This window comes from Protomyctophum bolini, assembly GCF_963924005.1.
Source record: "Protomyctophum bolini genome assembly, chromosome: 7".
NCBI classification, from domain to species: Eukaryota; Metazoa; Chordata; class Actinopteri; order Myctophiformes; family Myctophidae; genus Protomyctophum; species Protomyctophum bolini.
Window position 1 is genome coordinate 40,358,210 of NC_137868.1, and position 21,055 is coordinate 40,379,264.

Sequence of the window (21,055 nt, forward strand, 5' to 3'; positions counted from 1 at the left end):
GTATTGTTTACTATGTAAGCCTGTGAAGCCCCCTGGGACTGTAGCAGCGATTAGGGGCTGTACAAGTAAAGAACCATGTGACATGATGCAGGTACTGTATGAGTGTATGAGCGGCTGTCTCACCATGTCCGTTCCCAGGTCGATACAGAGGATGGTGATGGTGCCCAGGGGCAGGGGGATGTTGATCATGATGAAGAACAGGAAGGGGGTGATCTCTGGGATGTTACTGGTCAGGGTGTAGGCGATGGACTTCTTCAGGTTGTCAAAGATCAGACGACCTGCAGACAGAAGAGAACACGAATCAGATCCTCGACTCTGTTATTCCACTCATTCTGAAGCCTCATCTTGCCTCATGTCCACCTTCTGTTCTTTATTCTGAAGCCTCATCTTGCCTCATGTCCACCTTCTGTTCTTTATTCTGAAGCCTCATCTTGCCTCATGTCCACCTTCTATTCTTCGGTGTTGAGGATTGTCGGAAGCTTGCACTTTGCCAATATTGATTGCTGATTATTATGACTAATAGTGATCTACGAACAAGTGATTCTTCCGTCTCACAGAATCTTTACATACATCTCTCCATGTAGAAAACAAAATGCCTACCCTCTTTTCTCATCAATCCATTTATTTCTTTGCCTGTGCCTCTCTCTCTCTCTCTCTCTCTCTCTCTCTCTCTCTGTGTGTCTCTCTGTGTCTCTCTCTCTCTCTCTCTCTCTCTGTGTGTCTCTCTGTGTGTCTCTCTCTCTCTCTCTCTCTCTCTCTCTCTCTCTCTCTCTCTCTCTCTCTCTGTGTGTGTCTCTGTGTTTTTCTGTTGCTCACCCTCTTCCACTCCTGTGACAATAGAGGCAAAGTTGTCATCGAGCAGGATCATGTCAGCCGCCTGTTTGGACACATCGGAGCCAGAGATTCCCATGGCTACACCGATGTCAGCCTTCTTCAGGGCAGGGGAGTCATTCACACCATCACCTGTCACAGCCACGATAGCACCCTGAGTGACAGAGAGAGAGAGAGAGAGAAGGGAGAGGAGTCAGTGAGACAATGAGCTTGTCTGTCACTGCCTTGCTCTTATCAGTGGGAGGCAGCCGGGAGACTCCCTTTTCACTTTTAATTTAGCTTGTGTTTTTTTTATTTTTTTACTTTGTTTGCTTTGTTGCATGAGACAGTGATTTGTAAGTGCAAGATGAAGACAATAAGGCAAGTGAATTCAACGTGAACACATGTGTAGCTTGGAGGCAGAGGCCCAGACTACGCTCGACAACAACTGAAAGATTATTCCAAGTGTGATTTGCTCGATACGTTTACCTAAAAAATATAGGTAAAAAATATAGATGTTGCTTATACTGTAAGATGCATTCCATTAAAACGGTGCGTATACCATTCGCTGGCAGCCCTCTACGATGATGAGCTTCTGCTGTGGGGAAGTCCTGGCGAACACGATCTCTGTGTGGTTCCTCAGAATGTCGTCCATCTGGTCCTGGGACAGCTCCTTCAGGTCGGTACCGTGGATCACACATGCCTTGGCATCCCTGCACACACAAACAATTCCGGTTTGACATTAGTAGTGAACACCGACTGTCCCATAATGCCATATGCGTGTGCATGCGTGCGTGCGTGAGCATGTGTGAGTCAGTGCCTCTAACCTGGGGTTGACCTGGCTGACAGGAATGTTGAGACGGGCAGCGATGTCCTCCACTGTCTCATTGCCCTCGGAGATGATGCCCACCCCTTTGGCAATGGCCTTGGCCGTGATTGGATGATCACCAGTGACCATGATTACCTAAAACATGGGTCATAAGTGTCAAAGAACATGGCTAGGATTTGGATTACCGCTCTTGTCAATTACTAACACAATCAAATCAAATCACCCTACCTTGATACCAGCAGATCGGCATTTGCCCACAGCGTCTGGCACGGCAGCACGGGGCGGGTCGATCATGGACATGAGGCCGACGAAGCACAGGTTGTCTGTCTGGAAGTTCACGTCGTCACAGTCGAAGGCAAAGCCCTTGGGGTATTGGTCCTCTGGCATCAGCAGGTGGCACATGCCTGCAGGGAAACAGGGGTATAGGAGAGAGGTCTGAGTCACAGCCTCCCTCTGATTCAAGATGCCCACATGACATGTATTATTTGCACACGCGAGCGTCGTGCACTGGGAATATAGCAGTATCTCCTGAGCGCCGTTGCATTGCTGATTTTATCTTTTAAAGATGCCACGCGCGTGCGTCGCTTAACACCTACACTACACTAGGTCACACAATGGGGTCATTGACATAATGCATCTATAGGCTCATTCCTATGTTAATGCACGCAGGTGTGGCAGTCGGCGGCAGCCCTTCATAAACGTTTTTGAGGTACGAAATGGACGGTTGTTTGTAATCGATGCATGTCTGAAACCGAGCCGAGAGCATGGAAACAAATTCCAGAACTGTGCGGTGAAATATCTTTCACCGGCACGCCCTGGTTCGCTTGGTTCTTGTAGTCAAAAAGAGCCACTCTCTCTCTCTATCTCTCACCACCGCCCCTGCCCCCTCCACAACTGATTCATTGCTCTGCCCTCACCCCCCCACCACCACCAACATCACTGATTCATTGCTTTTTATGTATTTGATGTATTACCATGACTTTTGTTCCAGCTTTACTGTAAATTGCTCTGGATTAAGAGCGTCTGCTAAAGGCCTAAATTGTAAATGGCTCTGCCCTCACCCAGGACTCTGTCCCCACCCACCACCACTGTCACCCAGGACTCTGTCCCCACCCACCACCACTGTCACCCAGGACTCTGTCCCCACCCACCACCACTGTCACCCAGGACTCTGTCCCCACCCACCACCACTGTCACCCAGGACTCTGTCCCCACCCACCACCACTGAGTCATGGCTCTGCCCTCACCCAGCACTCTCTCTCCCAGTCCTCCGAGCTCCATGTATGCACTCTGGAAGGCCTCCTTCAGCTCCTCGTCCATGGGCTGCTCTTTGCCCTGCAGCAGGATGGTGCTGCAGCGGTCCAGGATCCTCTCTGGCGCCCCCTTCATCACCAGCAGGTAGCGGTTGTCGTTGAGGTCCTCGGTCTCGTGCACTGAGAGCTGTGGGGGCGGAGGGAAGTGACCAAAGGAAAGGAAAGGAAAGGTTTAGAGTTACATTTGTACCATGCGACTGACAGTGTAGAGCAGCCCGGGAGAATTCTATACGGCCCTCAGTTTCATACCTGAATTGTATTATGACCCGGCAAACAGTATGGGACATTTTTACATTCAAGATTTTAACCTGGGCATTTCCCACAGTATAATTTGTCAGTGTTCCTTGTAATTTCTTTTATCGCTTTATTACTTGCTTCATGGTTACATCTGGTATTGTGACATAAGGCTGAAAAAAGGCTGAGATACACTTTTTGTTCACAGCACACACCTGACAAAAGACCATTGATATTAAATATTGATGATAGTTAAATAGAATCGTTTAAATCCAAAGCTAAATTATGTAGTTGCCCTTCTGTGTTTTAATATTTTCTAATATGGCACCCTTTGGAAAAGGTTTGGACACCCCTGGTGTAGAGGGACACGAGGCATTGATTAATTGATTGACTGAAAATGTTATTAACAGTTGAATGTAGAATGGGTACAGTTAAACGAAAGTACAGGTCAATACAAAATCTGCTAAGATACATCAGGGTTCTCCATTTTCAATTCAGAACATCTAAAGACATACAGATAGATAACTCTTCATGTGACCGTGACCACCGCGACAAAACGTTTGTCTCCTGTCCAAAATGCAAGAATAAATGAAATGAAATTCAGTCTTGGTGTCTGCGAACCATTACCGTTATTTATATGATAAGACATACAGGTATACACTTCTATGCAAAAATAGAAAATAAGGGAAAACATGTACAGCATAGAAAAATAGGGGGAGGGGAGCCTTTGGTTGCTTTGCTCAAGAGTACCTCATTGCTTGATTGATTAATTGCTTGAATGATTGATTGATTGACTGACTGATTGATTGATAGTTTTAATACTTTGTTAACACGATTAATTACAGTGCAGGCGGTTCAGTCAAAGGTTATGCTAAAAGAATAAAACAAAATGTGTGTGTGTGTGTGTGTGTGTGTGTGTGTGTGTGTGTGTGTGTGTGTGTGTGTGTGTGTGTGTGTGCGTGCTCGCGTGCGTGCGTGTGACTGTGTATATGACTGACCTGATACTTATTGGTGGAGTTGAAGGGGATCTCAGCGACCTTCTTGTTCCTGTCCCTCATGGCTCTGACGGAGCCGCAGCACAGTTCGCAGCACTTGAGCAGGGCCGTCTCTGAGGCGTCTCCGGCCACGTCTCTCTTCAGCACGGGCAGGCCTTCCTGGCCGCCCTTGAACTGGGCGCGGTTGCACAGGGCAGCGACGCGGGACAGACCGACCCAGGTGGGAGAGGACTTGTCGAAGGAGGCACCTGGACACAGAAAGAGGACATGCAGAGATTAAAATTTAGGGTGCATTTTTTGCATCCCAAAACTCAGTTTATAGTTAAGGGACGCGATAAAACAACGACCTCTGCATCCACGGGATGCACTACTGTACTACTGTACTGTTTTTTATTCTAGTTTATTTTTGCTAGCTTTAGTTATAATAATCATTTCTTCTTCTGTTTTCTACATGAATAATATACCGGTAACCATATTATAACCATATAAAATGGGAGTTAAATGCTGCAATTAGTAAAAAAAAAGGCAAAATATGACTCCTAACGTCGTTGAAGTGGGACTCATAAAATGTCCCTGGGGGCTGGGACTCATCTAAAAGACCATCCCTGCATCCCGGGACTCATTACATTGAAGACCTATTTACATCACTGGACATGTGTTTAATTTATTTATGTTATCGTTGCTAAACGGGGGCGGTAGAGCCCCCGGAGGGTAGCAGATCTATAAGCAGATCTAGCTCACAATGTGTCTGCATGTTTTGCCACAGCAGGGGAGAAGCTCTGTCCCCCAGGCTACGGGCCTCCACTCACCAGACTGGTCCTCGGTGGTGTCGGCCTCATGGATCTGGTTGTCGAACCACATGTGGGCCACGGTCATCCTGTTCTGGGTCAGGGTGCCAGTCTTGTCGGAGCAGATGGTGGAGGTGGAACCCAGAGTCTCGACGGCCTCCAGATTCTTTACCAGGCAGTTCTTCTTGGCCATTCGCTTGGCGGTCAGGGTCAGACAGACCTGGAGCACAGGAGAACGGCAGAATGGAATCCCTTTGCTTGCACACATGGGACGCATAATTAGACACTAAAGAATGTCTTACGCAAATATGCAGGGACTGTACAGTATATAGGACGGTGGCTCTGGAGATTAAGAATTTACAAAATGTGAGGGTAGGAGGTTCCGTAGCCTATAGGGCATGTCAAACTGGGGGGTCTTTGAAATTAAAATGGTGGAGAATCACTGCTAGAGGGGTAAAAACCTTCTCTTATGCGTGTCCTCTTTTCAAATGTGGGTCCGCGGGCTAATAAGTATCAATTTGGGAGTCCTTGACATGAGAACCATGCACAGGTTAATCTCTAAGAGCGTGCAAGTACTGCGATCGACATGGGTATGTCAGTGTTGTCCACCGGCCAATAAGGGACCACCTGGGTATGTGTATGTGTGTATACGTATGTATGTACAGTATGTCGGGTAAGAATGGTGTTTCAAGGTTGGTATAAGGTCAATAACGGGTCTAAAGGATTTTGAACAGCAGTTGTAATGGACAGTAGCAGGACTTGCGCACTCTGCTTGTGCACAAGTAGGCCATGCATGGCCTACTTGTGTGCAAGGCGACCTGGAGAGAGTGCATTTCTAGTTCTCTTCTCCTACAGTATACATATACTCACAGTGACAGTAGCCAGCAGCCCCTCGGGCACGTTGGCCACAATGATTCCGATGAGGAAGATGCAGGCCTCCAGCCAGGTGTAGCCCAGGAACAGGGCCAGCACGAAGAAGGTCATGCCCAGGAAGATGGCCACGGCCGTGATGATGTGGATGAAGTGCTCGATCTCCTTGGCGATGGGCGTCTTGCCGGACTCCAGGCCGGTGGTCAGGGTGGCGATGCGGCCCATCACGGTGCGGTCTCCGGTGCAGATGACGATGCCGCGCGCCGTGCCTGAGGGGGAGGGGAGGGGCGTCGGAGTGAGACGGGCAAGGGATAGCGTGAGGACTTTATCACCATTCTGACCTGAGATCAGATTCATACGAGGTTTCCACTGGACACACACTGGTCTGATTATAACCCATTCTGACCTGAGATCAGATTCTAAAAATGTCAGTCGTTCTTCGATTTTTTTAAAATAGCAGACACAAAAGCTCGTAGCGCGCCACTCCGTGGCGTGCTATGAGCTTGTAGATCTGCTATTTTTCAATAGCTAAAGCATAACATGATGCTAACACACATCCCGTTCAGAATGGGTTAAACTAATAGAGTAAACATAGAGGCGCTCCTCACTTCACAAAAGTGTGATTTTTCTCCTATTTCAGTGATCGACCGTTATTGTGTTTATTGACCAAATCCGCATTGGTGACCATTTTGCACTTACTTCATACTCGTACTTTCACCATATTCACACGGCGGCCATTTTGCTATTAAATGATTGACATTTCTTCTCAACCCGCACATATGACGTGAGAGCAAAATGGCCGCTGTGTGAATATAGTCTATGGAGTCAGAACTTCATACAGACATACATCATAGCAGGAAGTAGGATCAACATGGCCAGCAGTGTGTTGCCACGCACGAGTGACCTAACATTTTAAACCATACTTATTCGATGGAGTAGCCTACTTTACGCCACGGCACACTTTAGCGGTCGCCATACCTTCCACACAGTTGGTAGAGAAGAAAGCCACGTTGCGGGTCTCCAGAGGGTTGTCATGGGTACAGTCAGGTGACCTAGTCTGGGGTTCTGATTCGCCTGTCAATGAGGAGTTATCCACCTATTGGGATGAGGCAAAAAACAATGTGCGTGAGAGTCAGGGTATAAACGTCAGTGTGTCTTACGTTTGTGTGAATATCTCACGTGTGCGTGTGCGTGTGTGCCTACCTTGCAGCCGTGAGCAGACACCACCCTGATGTCAGCAGGGATCCTGTCTCCTCCCTTCACCTCTATCAGGTCTCCGCCCACAACCTCCTCGGCGTTAATCTGTACCTTCTCCCCCTCGCGGATCACCAACGCTTGCTGCAGTAACACAGGGAGCAGTGGTTAACAGTGCACCCACACAGACACAGTAACACAGGGAGCAGTGGTTAACAGTGCACCCACACAGACACACGCAGGTCTATTGAGTCAGCTTCCGTTTCTGAGAATCAATATAGGACAGGTTAAATAGTCATAACTCACTACGGCTCCATTTGGACGACACTATCTTATCCCTTATGGCTATAATCCTTTTAGGATTTTACTGTGTCGTAAAGTCTTGCCGTTTTGGAGAATAACACTTTGGCAGACAATATACAGAAGGATTAAATGCACTTGTCAAATTCAATTATCGAAACGATGAGTTGCCAAACAGGATTTCTAGTAAAAGTGTGTAATACAAAATTGTGATTGCGATGTGGATAAAGGCTGATTTAAGCGGTCACATCTGGTCAGATACATGGTACGGACACGTTTATTGTGGTACAAGCCAGAGCACATATAACTGTGTTGTCATGATAGATGCTCTCTCTTGAGAGTGTATGTGGAAGGCTAAAGCCCCATTTATACTGAAAATAGAAGACCCGCCATGCACATCCGCAACATGTTGTGAGGTCTTCTACAGTATGTTCGGCACGCAGCGGAGCATAAGTTAGCCTTAGTTTGAAGGCACAGTTACACACGCATGGGTTCAGAATTAGAAGTATATGTACCTGAGGCACCATGTTCTTGAAAGACTCCATGATTTTGGAGCTCTTGGCCTCCTGGAAGTATGAGAAGCACCCGGTGATGACGACGACAGCTGTGAGCACAATACCTAGATACAACTGCAGAGACAGAGAGAGAGAGAGAGAGAGAGAGAGAGAGAGATACACCCAAAGTGAGTTTGAAAACATGAACAAAGCAACGACAAATAACTCCCATACCTAGTGGGAGAAATACAACAATGTGCGAAAACAGAGGCAAAATGTGTGAAATGTCGCAATGTCGGACTACTAACAATCCTGCCTTTATTGATAGTTATTGATAAAAGTGAAGATTGACAGGAAATAGAGAGAGAGAAGGGGGGACATGCAGCAAAGGTCGTCATGAACGGGACTCGAACATGCCAGAGCCTATATGTGGTATGCGCCTGGACCACTAGGCCACCGGGCGCCCGCTACTGTACCTTTTTAACCACATTTAAAATCTGAGGCTATACTGTTGAAATAATTTCGGGGGAAAATGCTAAATTGTTCCAAAAGTGACTGCACAATAAGATCAGTGTAAAAACAATAAATGATATGTCTACGTATAGTTTGTACGCCTGTGTGTGTGTGTGTGTGTGTGTGTGTGTGTGTGTGTGTGTGTGTGTGTGTGTGTGTGTGTACATGTGCGTGTGTGTGTGCGTGCGTGCGTGTTTAACATGTGCACTCACATTGTCTCCTGCAGGTTCATCTTCAGTAGCAGCCTGGATGGCGTAAGCCAGGAAGCAGAGGATGGCGCCGGTCCACAGAAGCATGGCGAAGCCACCAAACAGGTTTCGACAGAACTTGACCCACTCGGGGGTTTGTTGGGGTGGGGTGAGAGCGTTGGGGCCGTCCCTGATCAAGAACTCTGCTGCCTTGGCGGCGGTCAGACCCTGGAGCCAAGGAGTGGAGGGAGACGTAACGCTTTGTACTTCATATTTAACTTACATCAGTTTTTCATGTCAAGGACCCCCAAATTGACACTAATTAGCCCCCATTTGAAAAGATATGCCAGGGACTCCCATAAGAGAAGATTGTTACGGCTCTAACAGTGATTCTCAACTGGTTTAATTTCAAGGACCCCCCAGTTTGACATGCATATTAGTCTACAGACAGCCATTTAATGGCATTTTTATCTCTGGGACCCACTGTAAAATCTATGTTAATTTAAACTCTGAGAGTGTACAAATGTGTACACTCTCAGAGTTACAGACCCATAAGGGTCCATTTGAACCCAAACTATCATTTAGCTAAGGACCCCCTGGAACTCCCTCAGGTACCCCTGGGGGTCCCCGGACCCCACTTTGGGAACCACTGACTTACATTATATATATTTTTTAATGTAAGTTATTTTTAAGGGCTTTTCCAGCCTTTATTCGATTGTACTGCGGAGAGAGGCATGAAACGGGGAGAGGGTCTGGGAGTGGCATGCACCACATAATGCCTCCAGCCTTGGGAATTTGAACCCTGGACAAGCTATCCATTTGCAGAGGGTGTGTTTAGTTAAAGTGTTACTGTGCACCAGCATGGACAGCTGCTGTACAGTTACCTTCATGATGATGGCACACAGAAACGCCTATGAAACATTTACACTCACAATATTGATGTTAATTGAGTTTACCAGTCAAGATGTCTGGCAAAAGTGTCCATTGCTATTGTACTGTGTAAGAAGTGTGCCTGTGGGCAAGTGTAATATCATCCATTGAAGGTATTATACTACCATCTAGTGGCCAGTTACTGGAACAGTATATACAGTATACATTATGTACTCCAGTGCATTGGTTCCCATTTTTTTTAAACTTTTTAGCCTGTGACCCAAACTAGTGAAAATAGCAGATCTACAAGCTCACAACGCAATGCTTCACGCTGTGTTGTGAGCTTGTAGATCGGCTATTTTCACTAGGCCTACAATTCTAAATTTCTTCGATTTTTCTTTGATTTCTTCCTTAAATTACTGAAAGAAATCATTACATTTAGTTTTTAATTCATGTTTTTTTTGGTGCTTTTTTGGGAATGTTTTTTTTAAATGTTTTGAAATAATAATGAATAAGAAAATTAAACTATAAACATTTGTCCGCGGGCCACAAATGGGTGCCGACCCACTGTTTGGGAACCAGTGCTCTCTAGGACATTATATGAAGGACGTACGTGAACAGAACACCACGATGACGTAACAATTCTAACGAAACTCACCTGGACAATGTCGGTGTTGAATTTCCTGCACACCTCTTCTATAGACATCTTGTGTTCCGTCTGAAGCAAGACGGAGACAGAGACGTTTAGTGTTCTCCATGGAGGTTTAGTGCGGCGCCATTTTAAAACGGCATACGTTGTTACGGTATACACAAAGAAAATGGTACAAAAAAAACATAATCAAGACTATAGCGTAATTTAAGGATTAACATTTTTGAGTTAATTGAATTAGGACTCTAAAATAGTAATGTACAGCATATATATTCGTGGACTATAAGAGTTGAATTACACACCGCGGTGTAACTCTAAATTGATGACATGCATGCATATCACCTGAGGGGTGAGGGGCTGCCTGTCTCGCTCAAGGACACTTCGGCAGGAATGTGGGATCGAACTCACGACCCTCCGATTACAGGTCGCCCCTGTTACCACCTACAGTCATTCCTTTGTCCTGTATCGGGGAAGATTTTCCCTCTCTCTCTCTCTCCCTCTCCACCACATTTTGGTGCCTATTCACTTTCAACTGATATCGTGGATGGATTGTTTGTTTCTCATGCAAAATATCATTTAGTAATTGAGAACATAATATGAATGGGCACTTGGGACGCTTCTGATTCATGATCAATTCAGAGTCATTACAGTACTCATTGCGGTACGTAGTACTACAAATGCAAGTACAAGTACAAGTAGTACTCATTATACAGAATGTCCCATTTTCAAATCTAATCTATTGAAAATAGCAGATCTACACAAGCTCACAATGCGTCACATCGTGACACATTGTGAGCTTGTACTGTAGATCGGCTGTTTTCAAATAGCCTAAATGTATATAGGGCTGAAGTGGTTAAAGTATTTTTTTGTGATAATAATCAAAATCCACAAAATAACTTTAGTAACTAACGTTTTCAAATAAGAGTAGATGTAGTGGAGTAGAAGTAAAAGTACATAACGTTTGATGTACTCCTACCTCAAAGTTGTACTTAAGTACATTGAAAATGTATTTGTTACTTTAGTTTACACCACTGATCGGTAGTATAACAGCTGCAGTATGCATACAGCAGATTTAATTGAAAGTGAATTGGCACCAAAACCCATCTTTCAGCACCGACCTAAGGAAAACAGAAAAAGACAAACGTGCTTGTACTCACAATGGGCACTTCCTTCTTCAGCTCGTCCATGTCCTTCTTCCCATCCTTCTTCTTCTTTGGGGAGCGGTCTTTGTCCTGTGTGGTGGCAACGCGGTAACTGTCTGACCGCCCATACTATAGACATACACACATGTTTGACAAATGCCTGGCGGGGACTAGGCCCAGGGAGACTAGGGATCCTCACTGTGCTGCTCATCATGGGGGACTAGGGATCCTCTCTGTGCTGCTCATCATGGGGGACTAGGGAGCCTCACTGTGCTGCTCATCATGGGGGACTAGGGATCCTCACTGTGCTGCTCATCATGGGCGACTAGGGAGCCTCACTGTGCTCATCACGGGACATGAAAAGTCAAGCCCTTCGTTCCAAAAATGTTGTGTTCCTCAATGGGAAACTAAAAACGTCAGTGTGGTGGTTCAAAACCTCCATGTTGAGCAATGTTCTACATTCAAAATGCATAACAAATTGGTTGTTTTAAAATATGTATCATAGCACTGGCCCAACATTTGGTTTTACATTCTTACCAGCTATGAGTATGCATATATGCATAAGCAAATATATAATTCTTCAATCAGTGCATGGTGCGTATTGCTATTTTGGAACGAAACGCTCAACATGCTCTTTGGACCGCTTCATTGTCTTGCTGCTATTTATCCTTTTTACCACAATGGAGAAGAAGCCTTTGAACTTTATACAAACTGTCCTCGACAGACTTCTCTCTCAATGTACAGTAAATAACCGTGTTCCCGTCTGAAGAGGCCTGCTGGGAGTGACTTAGAAAGAGAGTTAAAGAAAGGCATTGCATTTAATGCACAGGTGCAAATAAATGCCACACAATCATCGATGAGCAATGCATAATGGGAAATCAATTTAGCCCCGGTCTCATAATGACTCGACCACCTGTGCTCTGTGCTGTCTGTATAAACTCTATTTGATCTACAGTTATATAAAACCATGCTCGCTCTGATGTTCACAACACACAGGCCGACGGTGGACACATCAAAACCTAATCAAAACCTGCCACAACTTATCATATGATTCATATCCTTGTCTTTCACATCACTCAGCCATGTACGCTGCTAACATAAAGGACCAGAGATAGAGACACACGCTGAGAGTATTATTGAGTCATCAAAGACTTGATAATTAGATTCTAGTCCGTTCTATTCCCCTAAAAGCAGATCCATCAGTGATACTTTGATGTAGAGAGAGTATATTTATGCACTATGTGTGTAACAATTAAGGGCTTAAGACAGACATACACATAATAATAATAATAATAATAATAATAATGAATACACATACACAAATATACGGCATACGCACTTCTACTGTATGCATGCACTCAGCATTCAGATAGAGGTGCCAATAGCCGAGTGTTTAAGGCTAACAATGAATTCCAGGTGCAAGAAAGACCTTTGCCGCCCGTCTCCTTTTCTCCCGGAAACTATCAATAAAGGCAGACAAAGCTCAAACAATATCTTTAGTGTGTCTATTAATACGCCCCGAGATTCTCCAGCACTGCACATTCTAACTTCTCCGCCTCTCTATGGCATGTAACTCTATCTCTGTGTCCTGAAAGAACGCAGCCTGTGCTCCTGTGCTTCCGATCAATACAAACGTCCTCTGATCAGAGGTCAGAGTTGACAAAGGAGAGGAGCCACAATGTCTCCCGAGGAGACCTCTCTGCAGTGACGGCGGTCCCAGTGGACGCGAGCCGCGGTCATCGAGGAAATTGGCCCATTGTGCTGGATCAATGCGCTTGATAGATATATAATGAAGGTTTGGGGAGCAGAGGGTTAAGGGTGCACTGGAGCTATAATTGATGACCGCAATGCTGTGGCATGGTGCACGTGACTCAGAAGCCACGTATTAGTCACCAGAAGAGACATAAATGTCGATGACCGCACAAGTGATTATCAATAACCACCGTATGTGTGTTAATTTAGGGATTAGTGGGGGGGCAGCAGCATGTGACAGGGAGTCAAGGGTCCAGGGGAAAGGTTAACGTTGCATTGAGGATTGTAAGAATGTATTCCTTTGGCTTTGCAGCAGGAAACACTTGTTCTGACAACACCACCCTCTAGTGGTGAAATCAAGTCGTAGTATTTTGACATGACCGACATGTTATTTTGTCCTGAATTTTGTTTGCTTTTCTCAATCATTTTCTCACTAATGATAATTAATATGACCGTAACTGAACCCTATAGTATTTTTCCTTCTGTTGTTGAATCAATTCCTGTTTACTCAACTCGGCGTTGAAGTGCAGTGATAAAGTGATCTAATGGTAGGCCTAGACCTAGCTTTGGTTCCTAAAAAGTCCCAACCCCACTAATCTACTGCATGTGTCCAGATGGTAGCCAGTTGATAGGATTACTCAGGCTGTTAGCTTTACGCACCAACACACCAAAAACACACACACTCCAACCGTGGCACATTACGTCCTGCGGTTGACAATCAACGTGTCGCTGCTCATACCACTGAAAGGTATATAGCTGCGAGTCTGCACTGAAGTTCTTGTGAAATCACAAATTGCAATAATATATTATGACTGACTCTGGAATTTGGCAGCCAATAAAAAAAGACTGGTCTTACAGGATGATGTTCAGGTGCAGACATGTGGGCTGGCTGACGAGCAATTAACCCAAGCCGTCAATGAAAGACAAACACCTTCTCCACACACGTTGTGATCCAGTGCGTGGGTGATAGTAAATTAGGACCAGATGCAGTGTATGTGTGAGTATAAAAGGGTGCACACTGCAGCAAGACCAGACAGGCAAGGCAGAACAGAGGTGCAAATAACTTTACAATGGAAAAGTACTGCTGCTTAGCTGGCTGTGTGTGTGTGTGTGTGTGTGTGTGTGTGTGTGTGTGTGTGTGTGTGTGTGCACCTTTTTCCCCCGAGTCAGTGTGTCTTTCTGCATATTATATCCGCACCTATTATAGTTATTTTTTCTTTTTTTTATGTTCTCTTGTGGCTTTCGCCTTTATTTTATATTTTTTTATAGAGGAACAGACAGTAGGCTGACAGGAAATGGGGAGAGAGATGAGGGGGGGGGGTGACATGTAGTAAAGGCCGTCGGGATCGGGAGTCGAACCGGCCAGACTTGGACTACGGGCCAATGTGCCTGGACCGCTGAGCCACAGCCCAGGCCTATTATAGTATAGTTTGATTGAGTGAGTCAGTCAGTGAGTGACGTCTCTATATCTCTGTCTTGCTGGGGAGAATACACAATGCGGGTACATAATCAGATCCTAATCGCGGGCTAATCAAACACTGTATTCTAACAGAGGGCAGAGTAGGTAGGCTGGCGGTGTCGGGTTACTGCGGGAGTGCGGTGGTCAATACGTAATCTAGACAGGCATTGTTAGCCCCACAACACACCTGCGTACATATGGAACGCAAGTATGTACACACAGATTAACTCAGAGACACGCAACAATATTTTTTGGGGGATTTATTATTAGTACACCACGACCGTATGATGTTTTAATCACTAAAAACCCTATACTTAGTTGACCAGATTCCCAAGAGTTCTATATTTGGGCTCCTCGCCATTTTCACACTACACTGAATATCTTCACCATGTGAAGAGAGACACAGACATAGGCAGGATGAGACAGATGGAAAGAGAGCGCACAGTGGGAGGTGAGAGGGATTGATGGATGTATGGAGGGAGAGGGAGAGGCAGATGGGGAGAAAGAGAGAGAGATGGAGAGACGGAGATAGAGACAGGTGTTGTCACTCCTCTTGTCACACTTCTAATTAGATATTGACCATCTCTCTTCATCTGTTGGCTGTTTGACCCACTGTGACCCACTCTAATAGATTGCACAACCACATTTAGGATGGGTGTCCGTGGCGTGTCCGTGTACATGTGTGTCCGTGTCCGTGTGTGTGTGTGTGTGTGTGTGTGTGTGTGTGTGTGTGTGTGTGTGAGAGAGTTTCATGTGTCTATGTTCTCTGTTTCCTCTTACACTGACAGATATTACTCTTTGAGAGCCCTGTCAGTCCTTGTGTGTGTGAGTGAGTGCACGTTAGTGATCAAGTAAGCTCCTCCCACCGGAGTAGGCGGTATACTCACTGTTTATATTGTCTACACTACAGTATGCAAAGAGTGCATGTGCTTTGTGTTTGTGTGTGTGTGTGTGTGTGTGTGTGTGTGTGTGTGTGTGTGTGTGAGAGAGAGAGAGAGAGAGTGTGTTTGTTTGTGTGCCCGATACTGTCACTCAATCATTAATGATGGGGTAGCGTCTCCTTTCCCGCCACACACACACACACACACACACACACACACACACACACACACACACACACACACTTGTGGCAGTTGTCTTGGTTACAAGGCAAAACACAGTCTTTCAGCAGTCTGTCTGTCTGCCTGTATTTAGGTCTGTCCGTCTATGTTGTCTCCACAACCCTTGTTTAACAAATATCTCTATCGAGATACTGTATAGTAAAACTGTAGTATATGTACATTATGGGCTGCATGCTTCTACAGTACATCACAAGTCTGTGTGTGTGTGTGTGTGTGTGTGTGTGTGTGTGTTGCACAACAGTGTGCATGTCTGCCTGCCTGCATGCTTCCTCCTGCTGTGTATGCGCAACATTTCTTTGTAGGCCTGAAATAACAGATGGACGCAATTGCACCGCAGCCTATTGTGAGATTGTAGATCTGCTATTTTTGGCATGAATTAAACACACGGCCATGTGCCCCTCTCCGCTCCAAGTCGAAGGAAACACAGTCGGGTGTCTGGAATTACACACGCTATGTCCGTCACTCCCCCCCCACACACACTGACTGGCAGACTGACAAACAGACAGACTGATAGACTGACTTGACATTGCCTTCCTCTCAGTGATTGACACGCCAAAAACCTGGAGACATTTGAATCTCCAGCAGATGTAAGGGTCTTGTGTGGGTCCATTTGGTCCTTTTGGGAGATGTGACCACCTATACTTGGGAGACCAGAGTCCCTCGGGGCTCTGTTGTCGCTCTACACTAAATATCTTCTCTGAAAGTAGCCGAAGCTCGCAACGGCTCGCACAGTGAGCTTGTCGATCCGCTATTTCCTGCGAAATACGTTTTCGCCAGAATACGGACGATGGAATCTAAGTGGTTGATGTTTATATGGATAACATATTGCCATCGCTCATCCCCACGGACGGACGTACAGAGACTATACACTAACTCAATTTCCCCGCGAGGCTAAATAAAATATATCTTATCCTGATCGTAAAAGCCGTCGATGAAGACGACGTGAAAGTGAACAACAAACGGTCCTTACAGATTCTGTTAGTCTGTCTGGATTGGTGCAAGTAACTCTGAGCAATTTGTCCCCTGACGGCTGATAAATGTGTTTGGAGGTCAGGTAACCATGGCGACTGTGGTATTCCCATCTGCATGGCGACGGATGCTCACAGTCAGTTGTGGCCTGCCTGCACGGTGCTGCTGGAGTCTATGTCCCCCTGATCTGATCTGATCTGGGAACAGCAATAATTAATGTACTGTGTAAGGAGACACTGTAGTCACTGCTGTGTGAAGCACACAGAGAGAGAGAGAGAGAGAGAGAGAGAGAGAGAGAACAGATACAGTAGTTCAGTTCCTCATCGGGGCCACATAAAGCTTTGGTTGAGCAGAGGTGAGTCATTGTGTTGGCTTCAGTCTGTCTGCGCAACATCTACACGCACTGCGACAGGGAGAGACAGGGCGTGCGAGAGGGAGAGGAGAGGAGAGGAGAGGAGAGGAGAGGAGAGGAGAGGAGAGGAGAGGAGAGGAGAGGAGGGGGATTGTAGAGAGACAGGGACATAGATGAAGTTTGCAGGTGGACAAGGAGAGAGACGTCCGTCTCTCTCCTTGTCCACTGGTGGAACAGAGCAGTGGTGCAAAAAGTACTAATTAGATGTTTTACTTAAGTAAATATCAATACTATCAATACTGCAATATTGAATCACTCAAGTAAAAGTCCGGAATTAAAAATGTACTTAGAAGAAGTAAAAGAAAGTATTTGGTTATCAAAATGTGCTTAAATTACCAAAGGAAAAGTGCTCATTGTGAAGAATGTGCACACGTTTTCAAACGTAGATCGGCTATTTTCAAATGGCCGACATATATATAGGGCTGAAGTGGTTTTTGTATGATTTTTTTTTATCATAATCAAAATCTACAAAGTAATTACAAAAGTAATTACAAATAAATGTAGTGGAGTAAAAGTACAATATTTGCCTCCGATATGTAGTGGAGTAGACGTGAAAGTATTGTAAATTGGAAGTACAAATAACTCAATATAGTACAATAGTACTTAAATACAGTGCTTAATGTACAGTAAGTGTTACTTTGCACCACTGGAGGAGAGACCGCTGGAGTTTGGTAACGTAGAGAGAGACAAGAATATCAGTGAGAGACAAAGACGAAGTGAGACAAGGGAGACAAAGGGAGACAGGTGTTGAGTAAAAGATCACAAATGAAAGAACCGTGCTCAGATTCCCAGAGGAGATATATGAGCTAAATGAAGAAGAGCTAAATGAATTCCTCCTCTATGTATCAGACAGGTACAGTAGTACACTTATCGAGTACTTTATGGATTAATCAAAAATGTTATGTCGACGAAATTGTTTAGTCCATCGTTTAATACTTTGTATATGTCATGCAAAAATAACGAAAATAGCCAAGATGGACTAAAAACGAACATGTAAGATCTGTTATTTTTGCTCATTTTGATTATTATTTTTTAAATCTCCCAAAATCAATAACTTGATCTAAAATGAAAAGAGTAAACTAAACTCTCCATCGCGTATGTAACTTCACTTCACTTCGCAAATTCTTATTCCAAGATCAATGTTTTATCATAATGCTGAGATTAGCTTCTCAACCGACCAATAGTTGCATTCATGGCAATTAAAATGAGGAGCTGAGGATCTGCGAATGCGTCAGGGACAACAGGCCTGGACTTGCCCAGTGAATGGTGGGCCTAGAGTACGTGGGCACGAGGTGTGGCAGCTGCCCTGCCTCTCACCTCTGATTGCACGCACAGGGGAGACACCAAGCCTTATGGAAGGATGTAGTCACACACACACACACACACACACACACACACACACACACACACACACACACACACAGATGCAGAAAGAGAGAAGTGAGAGCACCGTGGCTTGACTATAATCTATTTCTTCACATATGAAACCGCAACAAGGAAGTGGTTTTGGTCAAGGCGGAAGTGCCACCAACTGCTATACACTTCTTTCACGTGCTGCTGTAGAGCTTCCACAGTAGTAGCTTTTTCATATTTTCTATTATTTTGCATATTTTACTACATAAAAAACATCTCATGGTGTCATGGTGATGACAATCTAATATAGGTATGGTTTTGCTACACTCAATTCATAATTAATGTTCCAATTTTGGAGCTCTGGCTCATGGACTAAGAACCAAAAAGAACTGAACCGGTCCCCATTGGGAACCAACCGGTGGAAAAGGGGCCAGAGTGGCATCTACATGTATGTATAGTATATACACTTATGCAGTCAGTGTATGTGAGTCAATACGTCCACATACCTAATGGTCAAACAGCACTTCCTACGAGTCACTGTCATGGTATGTTCATGTGACTAAGTGGACATGTGGTGTCATTCTGAAAAATTTCCACAGTTCCAAGTATTTTATGGCATTTGCGTTGGACGGATACAGAACATCATTGTACTATGTGGTAATTTCATGTTCCATTCAGTGCCGTGTGACCCCCACTAAGAGTTCATTAAACCACAGTCTGTGATCTGTAACTTGTTACAGCAAAGACATGTTGCAACAATGTAGAGCGAGGTACACTGGACGCATTATTAGCGCTACCGAGCGCTCAGTGGGCAAGTCGGTTGCTTGCCGCTGTATGTGTGTCTGTGTAATATCTAGCCTGTCTAATATGCAATTAGGGAGGGATTTACTTTGATTGAATTCAGGTGGTTATGCCTGATTTATACTCAGTTGCACGACGGGCAGGCAGGCGGGCACAGAGAGTATCTTCAACTCAATGCAATGCGCTATTATGAGCTTATAGATCAGCTGTCTTTGATGCGCGAAACGATGCGCAGCTAGCTAAGTATGAATCAGGATTCAATGTTTTCACTTTGCAGCATAAGTGGACACACCAGCTGTTAATGTCCGCCTATATATGCATGTTTACGTGCGCGCGTGTGTGTGTGTGTGTGTGTGTGTGTGTGTGTGTTCGCGTGCGAGAGGCTGTGACCTTGGTAGGACATTGGGCCATCTGCTGTGTCCTGCAGCATTCTGCACCAGGGGCTCTGCGGGTCCCAGAGGGGTCAGCCTGACCACCGGGGGACACGGGAAGGGTGCTGGGATTAGCTAGTCTGATTACTGGTCTGGATTAGCTCACCACACCTGTCTCTCTCTCTCTCTCTCTCTCATTCATTCTCTCTCTTTCAATCTCTCTCTTTCTCTGTCCTTCTTTTACTTCCCGTTATGAGATATATTAGCCGTGATGTGCTTGTTGCCCAATGATACAAGATGCAACTGTTGAAGGACAACCAATCTACCTTGTAGAACATCATGTTTTATTTTGTACGTTGATATCATGCTCAATTCCATTCGGTTCCTCTCTATATCTGTTACAATTCATATCATCCCGGCAGTCGGCGCGTAATGTGAACCATATTATACTCTACTGTACTTAATAACCTCCAGAAACTTGTAGTGCGATGCTTCCTATGTGTGACCTTGTTCTCTGAGCTTGACTCTCCACTGAATCAACACTCACCACCCGTACTCAGAGGAGAACTCTTAGGACTGTCACCACACCGATGGTCTACTAGATTCACACAACGCTTCCTCTTTGTCTCTGCCTTTCTTGCCAGATGTCTGTCTTTGTCTAGACCTGTCTCTCTTGTCTTTGACACTCTCAATGGTTCTCACTGTGCTGTTCTTGTCTGTCTCTTTTACTTCCTGTGTCTCTTTCTGCATCTGTTCTCTTTGTCACTCTGTCTCCATCTTGCTCCCGTCGTACTCACTCACTCACTCACTCCACTCCACTCCACTCCACTCACTCTGTCTTTCTCACTCCCTCTGTCTTTACACACTATTCTTCAGTCAAAAGTGTAACACTGCCTGTTAACTCAACATTCGTCACATTATCGAATGGTGAGCTAACCCCAGTCTAGGTGAATGCACTGACCTGATGATGGTAGGCACTAGGCAGGGTTCCAAACTGTCACATCACACATTTTCAGTTTTTATGCAAACTCGCTTGGGGGATTGAGGGGAAATCTGTGCTTCTGATTGTGATATAACCCCTCCTCTGTTCATTCATTTTTTTTGTATCGCCACTGGGGATATGTTTTGCCCTGCTTCTGAATTAAATAAATGCATTTCCTCTTAACAGCTGATCACGAATTAGATTGTGTTATTACAGAGGGGAGTAAAGGCAGGATTAATTTCATCTGCTCTAACCAGCCTTGAAATCAGACCTGTAATTAAACTGATAGAACAGTATCAATGGATGACCAGAAAAACAGATTACAAAAAGAGGATTGACCAACAATCTGACTCTCTCTCTCTCACGAACATGCACATAACTGATATTAACAGATTATGTCTATGACTGTACTTTCATCCTGCAAAGAGCGAGTTACATTCCCTCCAAATGAAACAAAGAAATAATTAAATACAATTAAATGAAATGAACAGAAAATCTATTAAGAGTATTACCTGCCACCCCGCCCCCCATCTCTCTCTCTCTCTCTCTCTCTCTCTCTGAATGGCCGTGTGGTTGATGGCATGTACTGTAACAGTGTATGCCAGCTGTGACTGTGGCTGTGTGTGTGTGTGTGTGTGTGTGTGTG

General features: G+C 45.1%; 1 protein-coding gene across 1 annotated transcript in view; it reads right to left on the minus strand.

The window, feature by feature from the left end:
- Positions 1–21,055, minus strand: part of atp1a3b (ATPase Na+/K+ transporting subunit alpha 3b) — a 34,950-nt gene that overhangs the window by 7,267 nt on the left and 6,628 nt on the right. The window contains 15 exon segments of the mRNA XM_080768824.1: positions 124–278; positions 817–985; positions 1,373–1,523; positions 1,638–1,774; positions 1,868–2,043; positions 2,887–3,079; positions 4,185–4,429; positions 4,991–5,189; positions 5,840–6,108; positions 6,818–6,935; positions 7,043–7,177; positions 7,849–7,962; positions 8,553–8,756; positions 10,057–10,116; positions 11,205–11,318. Of these exon segments, the coding sequence (XP_080624950.1) occupies positions 124–278; positions 817–985; positions 1,373–1,523; positions 1,638–1,774; positions 1,868–2,043; positions 2,887–3,079; positions 4,185–4,429; positions 4,991–5,189; positions 5,840–6,108; positions 6,818–6,935; positions 7,043–7,177; positions 7,849–7,962; positions 8,553–8,756; positions 10,057–10,116; positions 11,205–11,318 (2,439 nt within the window).